The sequence below is a fragment of the Malurus melanocephalus genome, unplaced genomic scaffold (genome assembly GCF_030028575.1).
Source record: "Malurus melanocephalus ecotype Western Australia unplaced genomic scaffold, MMel_1.1 scaffold_58, whole genome shotgun sequence".
Classification (NCBI taxonomy): Eukaryota; Metazoa; Chordata; class Aves; order Passeriformes; family Maluridae; genus Malurus; species Malurus melanocephalus.
Window position 1 is genome coordinate 836,217 of NW_026623290.1, and position 21,003 is coordinate 857,219.

General features: G+C 50.1%; 1 protein-coding gene across 1 annotated transcript; it reads right to left on the reverse strand.

The window, feature by feature from the left end:
• Positions 1 to 526: 526 nt before the first annotated feature.
• Positions 527 to 18,746, reverse strand: KLHL25 (kelch like family member 25). The gene is made up of 3 exons (XM_057365813.1): positions 18,606 to 18,746; positions 6,824 to 8,654; positions 527 to 2,074 (listed from the first exon to the last, which is right to left on the reverse strand). The coding sequence occupies exon 2, from the start codon at positions 8,635 to 8,637 to the stop codon at positions 6,868 to 6,870; it is 1,770 nt and encodes a 589-aa protein (XP_057221796.1). The 5' UTR covers positions 8,638 to 8,654; positions 18,606 to 18,746; the 3' UTR covers positions 527 to 2,074; positions 6,824 to 6,867.
• Positions 18,747 to 21,003: the final 2,257 nt, after the last annotated feature.

Below are 21,003 nucleotides of genomic sequence, written 5' to 3' on the forward strand. Positions count from 1 at the left end.
CTGGGATGGGGAGAGATGCAGAGAAGTGTGGACAGGAGCCCCAGCTGGAAAGCCCATCTCTCCTGTCAATAGGCCCCTTTCTTGGGAGCTGCAGCCGCCAAGTGAAGGCAAATAAGGAAAACAGAAGCACAAATTCTTGTCTTCCTCAGAAATTACTGGCTTTCCCTGCAGGAGTGCGGCAGCATCTGTGTTGGGCCCCTCAACCTATTTGGCAGGTGTTMTTAGCACCGCAGACTGAAAAGTTCCCCTAAAATCATGGCATGGACAAACCGAGTGAGAGCAGCTGTGGAACACAGAGGAGCCATGGACTTTATTCCCAGATTTACCATTAACCTTGGACAAGACACTGACATTGTGCCTCAGTTTCCCAAGCACTGAAGCAATAATAATTACAGCTGTGCTGGTTGCTTTGGAGGCTGTTTGTGAACCACCCCACGGAGTGCCAACCCTGTTATTAGTCCTCGGCCCTGTTATTAGACCTAAATCCAACTTACTTAAGAATGAAGACTCCTGTGAAAAACACACAAACAGTTTCCCAGATCATCATTTTTATTAAAGTTCACAAGCAGCTGAAGGGGAAAAAAAAAAAAAAAAAAAAAAAAAAAGACCAGAAGATGTAAATAAACGTCATCCAGCACATCGCAGACTGGCTGTGCAGAACGTGTGTTCTTCCCGGCAGCGACGGGCGCCCGCTGCTCCGAAAAGACCTTTGTTGTTTGAAGCTGTGTCAAGGCTTTTCATGGCATTGCATCATTCAGCTGGCCAGGCTACAGCTCAGCCTCATCCAGGGGCAMGAGGCGAGCCAGGAGCATCTGGAGATGTGCTGTGCAGGGAAGCGGGATGCTGGGCTGGTGCAGGACCGGGGCTCRCCAATGGCCAGCCCCAGAGAGGCCAGTCAGGAGCTGCATCCCTGTACTGACAGCTGAAATCCACGTGCTGAAATCCACAGCAAAATGAGGAAGGCTCGGGCTGACAGCTCTTGGATGCATAACCCCAAACAGGGGGTGGATAACCTGGGGCAGCCTCAGCYCAAGCACTGGCAGGCAGCTACAGCCAGAAATGCTCCTCACATCTCTCCAAGGAGAAGCCAGGATGTGGGGGGCAGCAGGGAGGAGGGGGATCCCTCCTCACCCCACCCTGCAATGCTACCCTAATCCTCTGCTCTCCCTCCTAGGCCTTGATGGAGCCAGGCTGCCCCTTTCCAAGGCAGGAGCACTCCCCACTGCACCCATTTCTGCTCCTTTRCTGCTGAGAGCCTCACCCACGCACAGGGAAGCTCAGCAGCCCGGCTCTGAGCACACAGTGGGCTTTATCTCACAATATCTCGGCAGCGGTGCTGCTGCCTTGGCACACCAACAGAGCCCCGTGCTCTTCCCAGCAGCTGCGTGTGGGGAGCTGCAGCCTCCAACCAAATCACAGCCGGCTGCAGCGAGGAAAGGGGGAAAAAAAAATGAAAAGGCCCAAAGTACAAACCAAAAGGCACCTGCCTGGTTTCGTCACGATACCTGGTGCTGCTGGCAGCCATCCCAAGCTTCTACATTTTAATATTTCAATAGCCATTGCCTCCATGAAATGGCTGGAGGATGGGGAGAGCCAGGTGCTCTCACCCYGTTCTCTTTAACAAACACTTCCAAGTCACCCAAGCAGCAGCCATTGCCAATGGCAAGATGACTGCTTTAAAAAAATACATTAATATCTCTTAAAGCCCCCCARCCAAGTAACAAAAAGGGCTCCCCAGCCGTGGTTGCTGAGGGATGCAGCCTCCATCTCCCCAGTCCTGTTGGTCCAGCTGAGCCCACAAGCCATCCCTGCGCCCCCTGAGCCCAGCCCAGCAAGGCAGTGCTCTSGGCTCCCTGCCATCCCTGTGCAGTGGCCAGTGCCCAGTGGTGGGGCTGGGTAGCCCTTGGTGACCCCCAGGTGTGATGCTGGCGGTGGGGCCCCACCTGTGCCTCCCACTCCTGGAGCCAGGAAGGGATGTGGGAGTTGCCTCGGAGTCCTGGGGGAGGACAGGAGGGTCTCRGTCGCTGTGTCAGCTCCAGCCGCAAGACAGGGGACATGGATGTGGCTCTGGCATCTGGGGAAGGAAAGAGAAAGCTCATTAACTGGAGTGCTGGCTCAGCCCACACAGGGCACTCACTGGGGTAACCCCYACCCCAAATCCCTCAGGTGGTGGAGGTGGAAAGCAGCTGTTTTCTTTAGGAATTGACATATCCTTTGTTTGGGTAGGAGAGGAGAGGGGGTCTTCAGCTGGAGAGGGTAAGAAACTTCTGTGGACATGACAAGGGAATAAAAAGTTGAGGGAAAAGTTTTCCCTATTTTTTTTTTATTTTTAGGGCAGGGAGGAGAGCCCAAGAACTGGAACAGACAAAACAAAAAGACCCTTTCTCTCTTTTTCCACAGGTTCCTCCAATAACATCCATATCACTGACATTTCCAAGGGGTTGATTAATACAGTCTGGGGCCAAGCTCAGACTGCACAAGTTTCCATCTGCCCAGGGTTAGGAAAAGCCTGATTTTCATCGACTTTCCTCCCCAGGCCAGCCACTCCCTTCCAACACTGCCTGATAAACTGGCTTCAGAGACAACCAGCCACTTGGAAAGAGCAGCAGCGGCAGAAAAACTGCAATCCCTGTTTATCCGGCCTCGCTATTATACACATGCAAATGGGTTTCCCTAGGAGCCACCGGGAGAAACCAGCTGTGACTCTGCTCTGGCAGCTCCAGCAGGGTTGCAACAGGTTGTGAGCAACCACCCACCCCAGCAGCACGCAGGTGAGCAGCAGCCTCCAGCAGCCAGSAGATTATCCTGAGGTTTTTTCAGGCTGCTGTTCGCAGGCACGCAGGTCTTGGCACGGGAAGGTGCCTTTCTGTGAGCAGGGCTCCATGGATGAAGCTGGGAATGATGCACCCTGCAAAGTGAGAGCACTGCTCCGAGGGGAAGGGAGCTCTGAAAGTGGCCTTGCAAGAGGCTTGTTATCTAAACTGTAATGTAACAACCAGGAAAAGCCACAGAACTGACCCAATTCCTCGTCTGTGTGGTTATCAGGATACAGCTCAGGGCTTGGCACACGGCCTAAACCTTCACAGGAGCTCTGGGGCCAAAGTTCAGCTTTTCGGTGCCAGAACAGCCTCAAGACCCATCAGCCTCAGTCGTTCAGTGCTCACCCAAAGGCAGACACCAGCTGCTGGTGCCACCCACAGCTCTCAGGGGACTAAACGCACAAAAGGGCTCCAGTGGGAGCCCCAAAAYCAGCTCTGAGCTTCTGGATGTGTCCCAGCAGTGGCCAGCATCAGCCACTGCTCCCTACAGCRAAGACTGTGAGGAGGATCCTGCAGGAGCTAAAAAGCACCTGAACGGGAACCTCAGGGCAGGGGAACCCCTGGCTCCTTGCTGCTACAGGGTTTGGCTCCTCCTGTTTGTTTTGAGATGGGAATTCCAACATCTCCACCCCAGGAGAGCATTTGAGGCTCAGGAGGCAGCACAGAGGGATGCAGTAACTCCCCTTTCCCATTCACCTTCCCTGACTGGACCACGTAACCTGAAGTGACCATCTCAGCCCCATCTGTGACTCTGCCCCATGAAAATGAGAATGTCACACAGGACACAGAGTCTGGAGAAGCCACTTTAATGTGGAGGCAGGCAGCTTGGAGAACCTGTTCCTGGTGCTGCCTGAAGTCACCTCTTGGGAGGTGTGGAGTTGTCCCCATCAACTGTCTGCACAGGACTGTAACAAACCACCCACCATCCTCCCCCTGGCTGGGCTGTGCTTGTCTTTGTAAACACAGAGAGTCTTTATTAGCTGAGTGCTCAGTATTTTATTTCCCATTTGTAATGTTTTGCCTCCTCGTGGTTCCACCACCACGGGTGGGAGGGGACGAGGCTTTCACGTTTCATATTGCTAATCACACTTGATCCCTGGAATTAACTGTGGGTAACAAGCACTAAATTAATGTCACACGGCCTCCTTGGCAGCGCTGCTGGGACCTCTGCTGAAAAGTGCCCTGGCTCTGGCTGGGAAGGGCAAAGGCCATGCCCTGGAGGAAGCATTTGCAGCTGATCAGTTTTATGCTTTATATGAAAAGCAGGTTGGGTGGTTTATGATCAACGTTTGTCAAGGACAGACTACTGGTTTTCAGTTTATTAGGTGGRAGGTTGTTTTTTTCCATGAGTACAAAGCACCGTCCCCTGCTTGCCCAGGGGTGATTGCCCAGGACTTTCCTCACACCCTGCCTTCCTCTGCTCTGAGGGKTGGTCCCTCATGTGTTTTTCCAGCTGAGAGTTCCCATACAAACCCAGACAGGTGCTGGCCAGCCAGCCTTCTGGGCATCCCTGCTTGAAGAAGGATCCCATAGGGACCAAATCAGGTGTTTCAGCAAAGACTTTCMATGGTGGGAGCTGCAAATCAGAAAACCCCTTGGCCAGACCTGTAACAGGACAATGGATCATAGTCATAGGATCCTACAGTCAGTCCCCCAGCCCAGTTTTGGCACAGCCAGGACATGGCTGGTGCAATGTGGGCATTCACTCACCCATCTTGGTGCTTTATATAAGGAACTGTCACAGTGGCTGGGGCCATAACAATAACTTAGTTAAAAAAAACAAACAAACAAAAAAAAAAACCTGTAGAAAAATCACATGGGCAGACATTCTTTCTGGCAAGAGCTCATGTGTATTTTAAATACTTCTTTTAACCAAAGACTGGAGGCAAAGCCAAAAAAGCACATAAAACCCTCACACAGTGACTTTTCACCAGTTTTATCTGCAGTTCCYAGTTTTCCGTGTTTGTATCAGGCTCCAGATTACTGGGGGAAAAATGTATCAATACAACCCTCACAAAGCTATTTATTAGGTCTGAACAGCCCAAATACAGTACAGAGAAGAAAAAAAAAAGGGAGGACAATAACATCACTGTGATTCTGAAGACTTTTTTTTCCTTTGGTGACAGAAGAATCAACCCCCATCTCAAACTACTCCCTATTCCTACTCCCAGCCATGTGGCTGGTGTTGAGCTTTAATATTCAGACACATCTGCTACCAGGGAAAATTAATTTTCAGCTCTAGGATGGCTCTTAAAGGGAGGCCCCATTGACCTGAGCTGAAAATGATGGAGTCCTCACAGTCTTTGCTGCAATATTTAATAGCCGAGTGACAGTTAATTAGATTACTGAGCCACTGTGACAGATGCTAGGCAACGCCTGAGGAGGAGAATTTGGAAAGGCCATTATCTTCCAGGGATGGGAACACTTTAGGATCTCATTTTAACCCTTTCCACTCTCACCCTGCCCTCATGATGGTCCAACCCCTGTCAAAACCAGGTGGTTCACAAAGGCCAGTGGAATGCCCTGGGTGATTTTTTCCCACCTGAGAAAAGCGGGTGATCACGCTGGGCAAATGCCTGCTGGAGGTGCCAGGAACTGCTCCTTGGTTGCCATCTGGCATCAAAAAAGATGATCACTAAGAGGTACCAGCAATTCCACCCGCTGGGAGATTCCCAGGCACACCAACCACACCAATGGAAAGCAGGGAAGTGAGAGGGTGTTAGAGGGTTTGGGCAGCATTCTTTCTTCCCTGTAGTAAGTGAAGTGGATTTTGATGAGTCTGTGGAAGAATTTCCCTCCCCACAATCCCTGCTTTCCAAATAAAACTCTAAGTAAAGCTTGTCAATGCCACACCCATTTGTGAGGGTTTCCCAGCTCCTTCAGCTGTCTGGGATGGGGGCTCCAACCACAAAGGCAGGGCTGTGTGTGCTGCTGGCACTGCCAAACCTGCACACTGAGCTAGCAGAGGTGTTACAGACTTCCCAGGAAAACGATGCCATCCGAGTGCTGCCTGTATCACTATCTGCTTTCGTAGTGCAAGGTGAGAAGAGGTTTTGGGCTTTGCCAGGCCAGCTGCATCTCAGCACAGTTTGGTGAGGAGATGCAAAGCCCTGTGGAGCCACACTGACAACCAGAATGGCAACCAGAGAGAGGAGGAACCAGCAGCCCTGTCCCAGGGGCACTGCAGGAGCACCTTCCTTAAGTGGAGAGAACTCGAGCGCCAGAATGAGACAGGACATCAGGAGTTTCCAGCAACTTTCTTATTCTCACAACAACCCAAAACACTGATAAACACATTCTTCTGGTTACAAAACCCCTTCCCTCCCACTCAGGTCTGACACAGRAGTCTCAGAAGTTCTGCTTTAACAAGCAACAGTTTGGATGATAAATAAACACCAAGACCATCAAATGCACCTTGGCTTCTTAGCTTTTGCTTTTGCTACCCACTGAAATGTAAATASAGAGTTTAAGAAGAGATCCAGGATTTGCTGGCATTCCAAGGGTCACTTGCCTACGYATTCATCAGTTTTAAATACATCATCCAAAAAGTCAGGAAAAATACCAAACTACTGAGACATTTCCAAAGCACTTGTTGCCCTGGTATCTACTCAGAAGTGATTTTAGAAACCCTAACTCCCTCAACTACATGGGAACAGGATGTATTCCATGGTGCGAGCAGGTGTAAACACATCTGCCTACCCACCCACAGAAGGGTGATGCTGACACATCCTTGGAGCAGAGGGAGAGGAGCCCCAACCATCTATGTAGATGTATCTCTAAAGATACYGGGAGGATCATCTGTAAATAAGAGAACCCTGGGAACTATCTAGACTTACTGCATCACAGAGCTGGTTATTCTTTCCTGGCTCTGCATCCTACTTCTAAATGTTCCCTTCCCATAAAACAACCTCATGAGCAACTGGAACCTGTAACTTCAGCATGGTGTGTGGAGATACAACTAAGGCAAGACAGAAATTTTCAAACTGAGAAGAGGAGACCCTTACCTTTATTGACCTCCTGGAAACAAGCCCCCAAGCCCTGCCCCTCGTCATGAGGGCAAATGCTTCCAGGTGCTGACAAAAGCTGTGGGGATGAGYGAGTAAGGCACCGTGGTGATACAGTTCCACGTGTCTGACATGGGGTCGTAGCAGTCCAGCGTTTTGCACCTCTGAGTGCCAAAGTAACCTCCTACCACGTAGAGTTTATTCCCCGAGGCCAAGGCGTGGCAGGACATGCGCTTGGCCGTCATGTCCCCGATGCGCGTCCACTGGTCGGTCTCGCAGTCGAAGCGGTAGGCGGAGGCTGCYGTGAACTCCGTGTCTCCTCCCATGATGAAAATCTGGCTGCCCAGGACGGCGGCCGCCGTGTAGCGCCAGGGCTGCGGGCACTCGGCCTTGATGGTCCATCGGTTCTCGGCTGGATCGTAGCACTGCACTTTGGACACCATGTCTCGGTGGATGCTGGTCCCACCAAAGACAAAGAGCTTGAGCCTGGCGCTCACCACCGCGGCGTTGCTCACTCCATCTCTCAGTGGAGCCACCATCGTCCATTTGTTGGATGTGGGGTCGTACTTCTCCACTTGCTTCAAGGAGACAGAAGGAGACGCAGGGAAGACTCCGGCTACTGCAGTGTGTCCACCAACCACGTACAGGCAATTTTCCAATTCTGCTGAGCCATGTCCAAACCGAGCAATCAACATCGGGGCAGCTTTGGACCATTCCTCATGCACGGTGTCATAAACCCAAACATCTTTGGAGACCCCATTCTCTGAGCCCCTGCCTCCAGTGATGTACACTTTGCAGCCAATGGCACAGGCACTGAACTCCTTCCGTGGACTCGGCAGATCTGCTTTGGGAATAATTTCCTTTGCTTTGTGATCCACTTGGTAGATCTTGTCACACATGAAGGTTTGTCCTCCCAGAATCAGCAAGGTGTGCCCAGCTTTGCGAGGCCTGGCACAGGGACTGGTGACCACCCCATCATTCTGGAGGATCTTCTTTTTGCACTGAATAGCTTCATCCAGGACAAGCTTGTTCCTTTCATCCACCATGATCAAGTCCTCGCAAGCCAAGGCTTCCTTGAGGCATTCGGAAGGAAGCAAAGCCAGACGAACATTCCTCAGAAGTTCTGGGAGATAAGCCTTCCGCTCATCCAGATCRTATTTCACCCACTGGATGACGGCCTTAAAGACCTTTTCTTCATCCTCAATTTCCAGCTCATCACTGGAGATGAGATCCAGCAAAGTGTCCTTGGAAAGGTTGTTGAAGTCCTCGCTCTTGTGAACAGTCTCAAAGTTGACCAGGCACATCCTCCAGGAGAGCTCATAGAGGCGGCGRCACTGATGAGCGTCCGAGAGCAGCATCATGCCCAGGCAGTTGGAAGGGTACAGGTTCTTCTCCAGGAACTCGGCYGCTGCATCTCGGACATCGTGGAACTGCAGCATGTCCCCAGCCTCCAGAAGGGACTCGGCATTCTCCTCATTGATGATGATCCGAGAGGAGTAGGCGAAGTCCAGCAGGAGCTCCAGCACCTCCGGATGGAGGCTGTCATGGAAGTTCACCTCGTCATCCAGGCTCTCCCGGAGGCCATTGCTAAACATGGCCTCGAAGTACCTGCTGGAGGCAGCCAGCACTGCCCGGTGGCACGGGAAGGACCTGTTCCCTGCCCACAGGGTGACATCGGTGAACATGCAGTGCTTGCGCAGGGTGTTGAGGTGGGACAGGACGCAGTCCGGGTGGGAGGCCTTGTGAAACAGAAGGATGTTCATGGAGCCGGTGCTGGTGCGGGATTTACGGTTCTCGTGGACGCTGACGGACATGGTGGCAGAGCTCTTGCCTGTAGGGAAACAAACAGAAGAACCATTATTCCTTTGTCCTTACTGAGAACACACACATTTGCTATCCAACCCTGGTACACTGCCAGCGCACCTCAGCTCACACCTCCGGGGCTGCTCCTGCATCCTCACTCCTACAAAAAATTTAACTCAGGCTGAGCAGGGCAGGAAGGCAGAGCAGGGTGAAGGGGGAAATTCTGCTTTGGTTTCAACAAAGGAGCAATAAAGTGAGGCAATCAAACCCCAAACTTGGTGGTAGATTGTCTCAACAGCCCCCAGAGGGTATTGGCAAACCGCAGAAGTTGTTTTTACTTAGAAAACAGCATCGAGAGAGCAGACTCTCCAGGATAAAGGGCATCGGTCTGTTCTTGGCTCAGCAGAAATGAAGTTTGGCTTCTGATTTTCATGTAGATTACTGCAGGTTTAGGAAAGGCAATTGCTACAGGTTTTATTTACAGAACATTTAATTACCAGCACAAGCCAGAAGGTTTGAACAAATTTTACCAAACCCATTTGTTGTACTTTTTGATGATAAAACTCACCAGACACCTSATGGGACTTAAGCATCTTGCAGAACAGATTATCATCAAAGTAAGGCAAAAGAAAGACATAAATTATGCTTTTGACCAGACAGGTAGAATCAAACACAAGGCTTTTATTAGCTACTATTTCATTTAAGTGCCACCTGATACTGATCCTTGCCTGTAGAAGAAAACCCCTTTGGACTAATCAAATTAATACCACCTAGATGATGATAAAAGTAATTTACTCCAAAATATTTTAGCCAGATGTATTTTGTTCCCCATGTAACTAAAGCAGACAGACAGATGCACATGCACAGTCGGCTCTTAGAGGAGAAAGTTAATACRGAAGTCCCAAGGTTTGAAAAATGAAAAAATCAAAATGGGGTCAACTTTTACTTCAGTCTCTGAAATGTTTAGACAGTYGGGGAAAGGTTTTTAGATGGGTTCTTTTTGTTGATGTTGGTTGGGTGGGTTTTCTTAAACCTGTTCTTCRCCGCCTGGAGTTTCTCAAGGGTGTTCCCACCCTGCAAACCCAAGGTCTGCAGATGGGCYCTGTTCTCCCCAGCCACGCTGAGCTCACCAGCACTGGAGGTCTTGGGGAAAGCCATGAAACACTGAGAGAGCAGACAGAGCACTCCCAGGCTGCCGGCAGGTCACAGCCTTGACCTGGCAGTGACCTGGAGCTGCACAACCCTCCCACACTCCATGGGTGGATGACCTCAGGAGGAGGCAGATGGCCAGATAAACTGCCTGACTCAGGCCCTGCTCATGAGCTTCCTGCCCCTGCTTCTCCAGCCCCTCCAAAAGAGTTCAAATTAGACAAACAGCTGTGGGCATGTCGCTCCTTCCCCAGCCGCTGCCATGAGTTATTGAGGTTGGTGTTCTCAAGGCCTCACTCATTCCTCAGGGCTGTGTCACAGTACAAGGAAATGTCTCTGTGCTTCTCCCTGCAGAAACAATGTCTTGTCCAAGCARCCACAACTCCTGCTTGGCCTCTGAGGCAGGAGCAGGAGCACTCATGAGGGCAATCAGRTGGGACACATCCATGTCCATGCCCCAAACTCCTGCAGCGTGGGATAGAGCCTGACAAACTCCTTTCACTCGTGACTGAAGGCTGTGCAGAACCAAGGCTCCAAAACAGGAAGGAAAATGCCATTATGGAACAGCACTTTGAAGTGCATCTGAAGGAAATGTTTCCAACATCTACAGCCAATGCAGGAACAACACTAATTTAAGAGGTTATATGGATTCCCATGTCAACGCCGAAGCGAGGAATACAAATGAAACATTTATGAGTCTGCTAAAAGCTATTGATTTAGGTTCCTATTCCTACAACCTCAGAAACCACCCTGCCACTGCTGCTGCTTTCTTTGCTCACAGCTCAGGTCAACTATTCAGTGKTAACCTTTGATTTGCTTATGCACAAAAAGAGAAGCAATTTATATAGGACAGCTATGGAAACAAACAGAGAGACYGCAGGAAGGCAGCAATGATTTTTCTGACACTAAGATTAAAAGCAACTACTCAAAGTGGAAGGAGCAGGTCATTTAGAAATTAAAATGTCTATATAAAAGCTGCAGCAAAGCCATTTTTTATATATACATACACATACATRTATCACATGTGCACACACATACATAAATATCAATTCTCAGGCTTCTAGCATCAAACATCTATCCCAGGGAACTTGGAAGCAAAGAATATTTCTATCCTGTATGTATTGAACAATATCCAGTRAATAAACTAATAGGTTGAAATCCAGTCCCCAGCACTGCTCCTCCTATCACGTTGTCACTACAGGCACCAAGTGATCCCCAGCACAGCTGGAAGTCTGAAAGCTGAAAAGGCCACAGCCACAGCCCCTTTATTTGGCCTCTCCTGGAGCGGGGTTATGACACTGCATGTCACTGGGCACAGACAAGCAGGGCTAGACAGACCATTAAACTGAAACTAAAGCAGCCCTGAACTCTGGGGTGCAGCCATCTCACCAAAAAGCCTTGCTTGTGGTTTTCAGCAACACCCAGACAGCTTTTTCTCAGGGCTTCTTGAATCCATAGCTGGGCACAAGCAGAAAAGTGGCAGGTACTAATCCTTCCCCTCACTCCATGTYTCAGTCTACCAGAGATCTTGGCATCACCTCACCCCATCAGACAAACAGAAACTGCAGCTATTTCATCTGGCRGGTTTCTTCCAAAATCTAGCAGCTGACAAACCTCAGAAGCCTGTAGGCAAAGTATCTTCTACAATTTCATGATGTGCACAAAAGTGCTTCGATTTAAGCCACRTTTAAGTGCAGCTCTGAGCAGGCTGGACCCGTGACTTGTGCACTTCTCTGAAGCAGACGCATGCAGAGCACAGTCTGGCCCCTACCACACTCCTTGCTTCCCTAACTCAACGACTGAGCTAAAGAGAAAAAGCAGAACCACTCAGAATGAGGAGTATTTTACACAAAGCAACCTGTCAGTGGCTCCTGCCAAGCTCGCACCTGCTCTGRGAGCCCGGGGGTTATCGGAGCTCCCAGCTGCATCTTCCATCATGCACGACACTGCTGCTRGAACAGCCGTGTCAATGGGAACAGCAGAAGGCATGACCTGAACAAACTGGGGCTTGGATTGCTCCATGCTAAATTCGTTTTTTTTTTTTTGGCCTTCGAAAGGCAGTTATTGAAAAAATAAGTATCTACTGCATAACCTTTTAAAGGGATCTTACTGCACGCAGAGGCAGATAATAATCCTTCTTCCATATGGATGAGGGCAGAGGGGCATCAGCTTTTTGACAGCGATCCAATGCTGTCTGCTGGCTGTAGTATTCCCCTGGCTGTCTGCAGGATGGGAAAGACAGGTTTTTTCCAGCAGAGCAAGATAAGGTTGCTTTGAAAATCCTTCCACTCATCCAGACAGGGCAGACAGCAAAATCCCAAAAGAGGGAAGGAGCTGGCTTAGGAAAAAAAAGACCCCTCAAATCTCAGCTCATGAAGAAAACACCAGAGCAGTCTCTCTGGACAGGACAAAGCCTGCAAAGAGAACAAGGGGAAAAACAAAAGCACAGAGCTGGGGAAAAAACTCCCCACTCAAAGAAACACAGCTCTCCTGTCCGAGCGCCTCTTGCTCCCTACAAACCACACCCTCAGCACAAGACTTTTCCTCCCAGGTTGATAGGTCAGCACATCAGAGCCCTGCTGGAATGGTCCTTCAGAAGAATCTCAGGAAACACTCCAACACCTCCTGAAAAATCCGAGCACCTCTTAGACACTGTGAACCTTCATCGGGCCCTGACCCCAATCACAAAAGAACTGCATGTTAGAGGACAGCTCAGAAGGATCATTGATACAGGAACTATATTTAGCCAGGCTTGGGGTTCCCCCTCCATCTCAAACCAGCAGGCYCTCCACAAATCTCCAATTTCATTCACTATCTGCAGGAATCACCGGCTGAGATACTGCTTGCTTTCAAGAGGACAAGATATGAGAGTGAATAAGAGGCTCTCCAGTGGGACTTCAGGGGATCAAGAATCATTCCTGCTTAGAAAGGYAGAACTACAGGGTTTATAAGTGTTCTCTCAAGACCATAAAGGTTGGTAATCACCAAGAAAGACCCCAAGTCCTATGATCCGAAGCTGGCAGTTCCTGTTTTGCCCATGAGAGRAGCAGCAAGCAGAGCATGTTTCTTTTTGCGCCACTCAACCATGAACTATTTAAAGCTGTAAATAAGTAAATAAATAAGCAGTAAGGTTCCCTACTGGCTCAGGAAGCTTCTTGGAAGCTTCTTGGAAGAAGCTGCTCACACTGGAGCAGTTTCACTCCCAAGCAGCCTCTTTGTATGGGCTGCACTACAACCTACAGACACTCCTTCCAAACCAGAGCAGACCCACCTGGAATGGCCACTGACAGAAGGCGTAAGATTCATTTTTATTTTCACTCCATTTCACAATATTGACCCTGTTGGGTGAAACACTGTCTTGAATTCAGTCAAAGTTTAACTTCTCCCTGAACACGGCAGGATCAATTCTTTACTAATTAGTCATGTGCCTGCTCTCTCATCCCAAATATCTGTACTTTTCCAATGCTTTCATGGGCTCTACCACCCGGTGTTTAGGCCAGCAGTGTTATCCCAGGCCAAAATTACTCYTATAGAACCAATTTCTCCCTTTTTACTGTAGAGAGAAGCAAACTAGAAACATTGAAGTGACCTCCTGTGCTGTCTTCACAGGGAAGAGCWCCTTGCAAAACTGCTTAGGAGAAAGAGCAGTGAGGCAACACACTGTCAAGCACAGAGCCAGACAGAGCKGTGTTTCACATGCAATTTCCCAGCACTGGAGACCATCAAAAGGTTGAGAAAGGGGATCTGTTACATGCAGGCATTCACGTAGTCAGAGGCAGCCTGAGCTTCAAAAGCGGAAAAAAACCCAAAAGAAAACAGGAAAGGATGGTGGGGGAGAGAGATAAAAAACAAGAAAGGGGAAGGAACAAATGTGGAGATGTTTTCAGATGATTTTCCTGTCCTTGCATAACACAGCAGACTGTCAGGTACACAGCTTGGAACTGCTTGAAATGCTCAATACTAATACTGCCCTTCTGTCAAGAGTGCTTGAGATGAAAGGAATTAAAATAGCACCTGGCATTTAGTGCAGGACCACACTTGTTGAGCGTGGAGCTTGGGCTGCTGCCAGGTGGGCAGCACGGGACCTTCCCTACATCATCTCCCAGGCATGCCCTCTGCTCTGTCCACACTCCTGTGTGTCTGCATGCAGACTTCGCTCTCTAACAGGTTGGGTTCATCTCCAGCAATTCCGGTGAATTTAGTGGTTTGCCTTTGTCAGCCAAATTTGTTCCTGTTCTCTTCAGGATGACTAACACAGCAAAGATGCAACTGTGATTTTGCAGGCTGGAATTCAGACTACATGACTGCCATGAATCAGAGGGTATCRCTCTGGATTTGCCCTTCCTGAAAAACTCTCGCTGTTTCACCAGATTTGCAAACAGGCAAACAAAGGAAAGGCAGCTGACTCCATCCCCACAGTGCAGAATTTCTGATCCTGCCCCAGCCTTTGAGAATGGGAGGCATCCTTATCATTTCTTCTCATTTTCTCACTTCCTAGTCTAGCCTGCACATCCTAGACAGAAAACAGAGAGACCATGTGAAAGGCTCCTTCTGTTGGCTCAGACAGAAACTGGGAGGTTTTCCAAGCCCAATTCTGAAGGCTCCAGGAATCAGATTGTCTGGAGAAGATCCGGGTACGTATCTTAACGTTTTGAAACTCTGTCTCAGAAACTCAGTGTGAATTTCATATCCCACTTATATACTCATATCCCATTCTCAGTAGTACCAATCATTACTCCCTTTAAACCTGTGCCCCACTCTGAGCTCAAAGCCACCACGAGAATCTTCTGAATGCCACTTACTTGACAGAAAATCAAAACATTATTGCCAAGCTGAACCAATTAGTGAGGTTCTTGTTTTGTCTTGCAAAAACACTGGTGAAAAGGGCCCTAGTGCCTCAAATCTATGACATGCACTCATCTGAGGCAACAGCAACCATGCTCCAACCACAATAAAAATACCAATAGAAAATCCTCTTTGCATGCAATCCATGCAGTTTTATTCACAWATCAGATATTGCACTTCCTACTCTGCAACTGAGATACTCCATAAAGCTGCTTGAGCTACCTGTGACACAATCCAATCAAGTTCATGCTCACCACTTAGCACAGTGGCTTTGCTGTTCCTGGGAATACCACGCCCTCCTACAACCACTACCCAAATCGGGATAAATAATGCCTTTAGCCACAGTCCAGGCTCCAGACAATAGCTTTTCACTGCTACGCCTTAACCCCAGCGGATCTTTTCAGAGCCCGTGATTCATTTCGGAGGCTGTGGTGGGGTTTTGTCCTTCCTGCTGCCCTCCAGCTCTGCTTGTGAATACATCCCATTCTGCCAGATCAATCACAGGCGCCTTGCAAAATGAATGGGGGGCTGCAGAGGAGGCAAGCAAGTTCACARTCCTGTCTTCCAAATTATTTCAAAAAGGCTCCAGAATGGGAACAGTCTACTCARTTGCAGTACCTACCCCAGCCCCATCTGGGCAGGGTAAAGTCCTTTCCAATCAAGCCAAACTTGCTAATGTGCTACAAAGGCAAAAGGCCTTTGGTACTTGAAACACAGAGGAACCACAGGCCACTTCCCAGGSAGAGTTTAGAGATGAGATGTGGTATACGTCAAATTAACGCCAGAACAACCGCGGCAGCTGCTGACTCCAGAGATCTTAYTCAGATCCTCCCACTCTCCCAGCTCTGAGGCTGGCAGAGCAGAGTGCTCCGGTGGCCAGGCTGACCAAAAACCCCGTCACGGATGCTCACACCAAACAGGTCTGTCTGCCTGCCTGCTGTCAGGGCAGGATTTCAATTTTGGGCCTGGCCAGTTAAGCTGGGGTTTTGTTTTGCCTTCCCTATTCCCCTGCCAGGCAGGAGATCATGGTACAACTGCCAGGTTTGGTTTGCTCATTTGCAATTCTGGATGGAGTTCAGAGCCATGGAGATGGGAGGCCCTCATGTCTCCAGAAGGGATTAGCCCATGATGCTGCTGGGCATGGGGGACAGCCATTCCCAATTGGATTGTAAAGCAGTGACAGACATTGATGGGGCTGGGGCTGCAAGACAGAGCATTGCTTATTGCCCTCTAACTTTGGACAGAAGGAACAAAACATTCTCTGATTTTTCCATTTCTGTACTCAAACAGAATCAAACCATGCACTCAGCTTGCATGTTCTGTGCCACTGTGGCATCCCTGCAGCAGCCCAGGCTGTCCTGGGCATCCCTGCACACACTGAAAGCAAACCAGAGTGATTGCCAGTGTGGTACAGTAATAAATTTGCCTGGCCACAATGTGACAGGCTATCCAACAAAACTGGTAATCTTTGCAAAGCCTAATGGTCAGCAAGCAGACAGCRGTTATGGGACATGCAACATTCCCAGGCTCGAGTGATGGGGAAAAGACAGAGCTGTCTGTTCTGGCTGGAGTGATACTAATRGTCACTGCGGGGATATAAAGCTGATAAGCAAAGACAGAGCGATGTGATGGTGGTTAAAGGTCAGGCCAGGGGGCTTGGGGCTACTTGTTACAGATAAATGCTTCCTAGCCAGCAGCCCTGCAGCCACTGTTTTCAGCAACGCCAGCTACACTCACTGCAATTCAATTACAGTCCATGAAAGTGGGGAGTAAATCTACCCCTCAGTTCAAGCGCTGACACAGCTCCAAGCCTGCCCCTTCCACAGTCCCTGAGCAGACACAGACACCCTGGGCCAGCTCTGCCCGTCCTGCTCCACCTTCTCACGCCCAAGCCAAGGCACTGCTCAACACTCTTTTGTAACGCTGCCATTTCCCTCCCCACCTCGCAACTCTGCCTGTCCTCTTCCACCTCCACAGATGGCCACATCCTGCCCTTCCTGTTCCACTCAKCCGCCTTCTAAACATTGCCTAAAACCTCTTCTGGATGCTAAGAAGGACCCGAACTCCTGCAGGCTTTGGGGATGGTTTGTCACCAGCACAGGGACTAAAATGCTATCAGAATTCACACGTGCATACGTACACACAGATATGCACACACTGCTTATCTCCACTCCAGACCAYGTCCAGCACTCCCTTCAGAGCTGGAAGAACCATAGTCTGGATCAGACTCACGCTCATTTTCACACATTTGGAATATATGTTATGCAACATCTTGTCATCTGTTCCCAAGCTGTCGCCTTCGCAAATTTCTTTTGCCTCGTTCCTTCAGTCAAACCATTTTCTACTGGCCTTATCTCCTCTGCAAAAGCACATCTGAGACACCAACCTCTCTGCTTGAGTTACTTGAGCCTGCCCCAAACACAGCACSAGAGGATACCAAACTCTGCACACATGCAGATGAGAGAGGATTTCGGGTAACAATCCTTAAATACTCGAGAAAATGAACAAAAAAGGAATGTGAAATTTAAGTTCTTCAGTGTTGAAGCTGCTTGCAGTCTCTCATGCCCACATTATGGTGTAATTTCTGCAACAATTATCACTCTGCTTTTAATCTTCAGAATCTCTTGCCACCTTGCACCTTCCTGCTGCAGAGCAGACTTCCACCTAAGCCTCCTCCCCAAGTGCTTTACTTGGGCTTATCACAAAGATAAGCCAGAACAGATGGCTGGGGTTAAAGACACAAAAGAGACAAAATATGTTTTCAGATAAGATTTGATTCAAAGCAGAAAACAGGACCAGGAAAATYGAGAGGCCCCAGAAAGGGACCCATAGCATCAAGGAATCAGACTCTGAGAGATGGACGGGGAGTAGGACATACAGGACAGCTCAGACAGGGACAGAGATAAGACAGCAGAGGTGAGCTCAGAACTCTGGAAGGAGACAGTCACCAGGACAGCTGAGCCAACAGGAGCAGCTGGCCACCACCAGAACRCATGTGTGTCACACATCTCGGGTTGCTCCTAAGGTAAGTTCAATAAAAACAAGTGTCACAAGACGCTGGAAGGAAGAAGGAAAGACAAGAGAAGTTGTCAAAGTATAAAGGTTACAGCGCTGCTTGTTTTCTTCTTGTGACTCTGGATCTGTCCTGGAGAGGAAGAGGTACATTTGGAGGAAGACCACAGAAACTCACAGCACCCTGGCTGAGGAAATCACTCCAGCAGATCACAAGAGAACACACGCAGAGAGTGCCAGGAAAGGAAAACAGAGCAGTCCGGACACTGGGGCTCCCCACTCGAATAGCAGGAAACATTCAGCYGTTTATGCAAGGCTGAGGACAAGATTTTCCAAGCACAGGTCTGGCTGGTCTAARCCCCCCACTCCAACAAATAGATGAATAAAGAAAGTCAAAAAAACCCCAAATTTTAAAAACCCAACTACCAAACAGGCTTTTAACTTTTCCAAGTGCAAAGGGGCCCGTGAGGACAGCAGAGGGAGGAAGAACTATTTTTCTCCTCTGTCAGCTCAGCTCAGTCACTCACGTAAACCTGCTCACTTCTTTAGACAGGATTGTTCGAACTGATTTCATCAGAGGCCATGGAAGTTCTGTCCCTTGGAGCACAGTTTTGAGAGATATACATGGGGACGAGAGAGAGGAGAAAAAAAAAAGCAAAACGCAATGCCACTTTACTTTCATATTCATGACATTAATAGCCGGAGTTTAATATTTTTTTTTTTTTTAATTTTGGGGTTTTTTTTGCTTTAGAAGCGGAAAGTCCTTCCCTTCCCTAAACCTTTCCCAGGCGCTTCCTGCCTATGGAACACAGTGCTCCAAACCCCCAGCGAGCCCTGGGCCGGTACCCGGGGCAGCACYCGGGGTCCCTCCTGTCGGGGGCGGGGATGTGCCAGGCCCGAACCCCGCAAACGCCACGCTCGGAGGGGGTCTGGCAGCCGCGCGTGAACGCAACGCTGAGGGGAAATCACTCACCGTCTCCTGGCCGAACCGAAACCTCCGAAAGCCGCGAAGCCCCCAGTGCCAGGAGGAAGCGAGGGAAAGACGAGGGACGCAGGGCTGGAGCGCGGAGCGATGCGCTGCTCCCCGCTGCTCCCCGCTGCTCCCCGCTGCTCCCCGCTGCTCCCCGCTGCTCCCCGCTGCTCCCCGCTGCTCCCCGCGGCCCCTGCGCGGCCCCGCGCGCTCCCCGCGCACAATGTACCCGCCGGGCGGGACCGGCCGCGCGTGGGACCGTGAGGGCGGGGCCGCGCGCCGCCGCCGCGCCAATCACAGGGCGTATCTCCAGTGACGCGCCCCTCCGCCACGCCTCCTGCGGTAGAAACGGCCAATAGGAGAGCAGGAGGGCGGTTTGTGGGCGGGGCGAGAGGGCCGGAGGTGGCCGGGACTGAGGGCCGCCTTCCGCCGGGCCGGCCCTGCCGAGCTGCGGGGCTGTGCGGAGCTCTGAGGGGGAACAACCAGCGCTGYGCTCGGGCTCCTGTGGAGACACCCCCGCACCTCCACAGGACGAGCCCGTCCCCACTGCCCCGACCAGCCCTGCCTCCGCGTGTCCCGCGGGATGGGCACTCGCCGAACGATGTCACTCACCCAGCGCCCGCCCACGCCTGCAGCGGGACGGGGAAAGTCAGCAAAACGCGGCTAAAATTCAGGCAGATTTGTGAAATCGCCGGCCTCAGCAGAATTTGGGTGCGTGGGGGCTGTGAAGGTCACCAGGCCCAGGGAGATGCAGAGAGCTGCGGTCGGATGGACATGACCAGGGGGCCGTGACCCTGCGTGGGGACCACCCGTGGGTCGGTGCCGTCATCTGGAGGGAGCAGGGGGGACGTGGCAATGCTCCCTTCAGCAACACTGTGGGCTGAACCTGGAAAAAAAATCCCCGCTCGTTTAGGAACAATAATATTTTTCAAAGCAATAACGTTTTCGCACAGCACAAGAGCAGCTGGAAACAGCGGTGCCTCTGATCCCACCCGTGTTTTCCAGCCYTGCTCTGGGGTGAGGCACAGCAGGTAACTGCGGACCTGCCCTGTGGAATAATTTCACAATGAGTCGCTGTGCYTTCCCTGGGGTTTGTGGAATGCTTCATCTACCAGAAAAAAGAAGCTGAAAGCTTTTTTTTGGTTTCACGGATTTTGAATACACAGAGGAGGCAGGGAAGAGCTGTTTGCTATCTTCTCCCACGACCCCATTTCTCCAGGGCCSTACTCCCTATACTCAGTCACAAATGTTCTGTAATAAGAGTCAAGTGAAAAACTAACAGTGCTGTTAAGTGTGTCTCCCCTGATAATGTCTGGATGGGAATATCCAGGTCCAAAGTGTGCTGAAACTCCCGTATATGCAGGGATGGACTATTTAAGGGCTGCTCCTTCCAACCCAGGAAAGGAAATCTCCCCAGTTTCCCATGGAAGTAACTACCACTTCTTGTCCTGGCTTTGCAGTGGTGACACCATTGAAGTGCTGCCTGTGTGGTCARTTGTACACGGTGTGGGCATGGCAGGAGGTGGAAGGTTGCTGCTTTGGGGTTATATTGGAACAGAACTTCCAGTAAGTGCGAAATGCAGTCCTTTCTTCCCAGCTTGAGACGCAAGGTCAGCTACAGCTGGCACGGGCTGTGCATGGTAAATAACAAAGTACACAGAAGATGTTGAACTGTATCGAATTCCTGGTTTTTTTTTTTGAATCCATGTTGTTCCAGGTCACTGCAGTTTAACTCTTAGGGTGCTGCTGCCTTCCCAGCAACAAGCACAGATAACCTTGAGGAAGCTGAAACTTGTCCAGGAGCCTGCTAATGACTTTAATGAGCTGTTCAGGAAGACAAGAGGGATTTGTGCAATAGGTGGGTGTGGTGGCATCCTGAACACATCTGTTAAACAACAAAAACATGAAAGACAAAATTGGTTTTCCCTGTTCCTGCTGTGTTCCACCCAGCTGTTCCTGAGTATGAAGGAGCCGTGGAGAAAAGCAAGGTCGTGTTTCTTAATTCTGAAGCTCTTTCAGAGTCTTACTACAAAACCAAATGCCRTCCCAGCACGCTGTGTGTGAACGCAGATTGTCAGTGTGCAACCTGGCAGGCAGAATTCTGGCAGCTGCCTGTCCTGGAGACACACAAAACTCAGGAGACTCTCTGCAAAAGTCGACCTGAAAAAACACTTTTAAAACAGGATGTCTGTCACTGATCTCCACTCACCAGCTTCTGAGCTGTAACCTTCACTCCTCTTTCTGGGACAGAACTAAACAGAGGGCAGTCCCAGGAAAACATCAGGAGATATCCTGTGCTGCAGCAGTGCACGCAGCTGGTGTGAGGATGCTCAGGCTGATGGGATTAGGATGCTTGCTTTTGTTCTGAGGGAGCAGCAGAAGGCCGGATAGGGCAGTGATA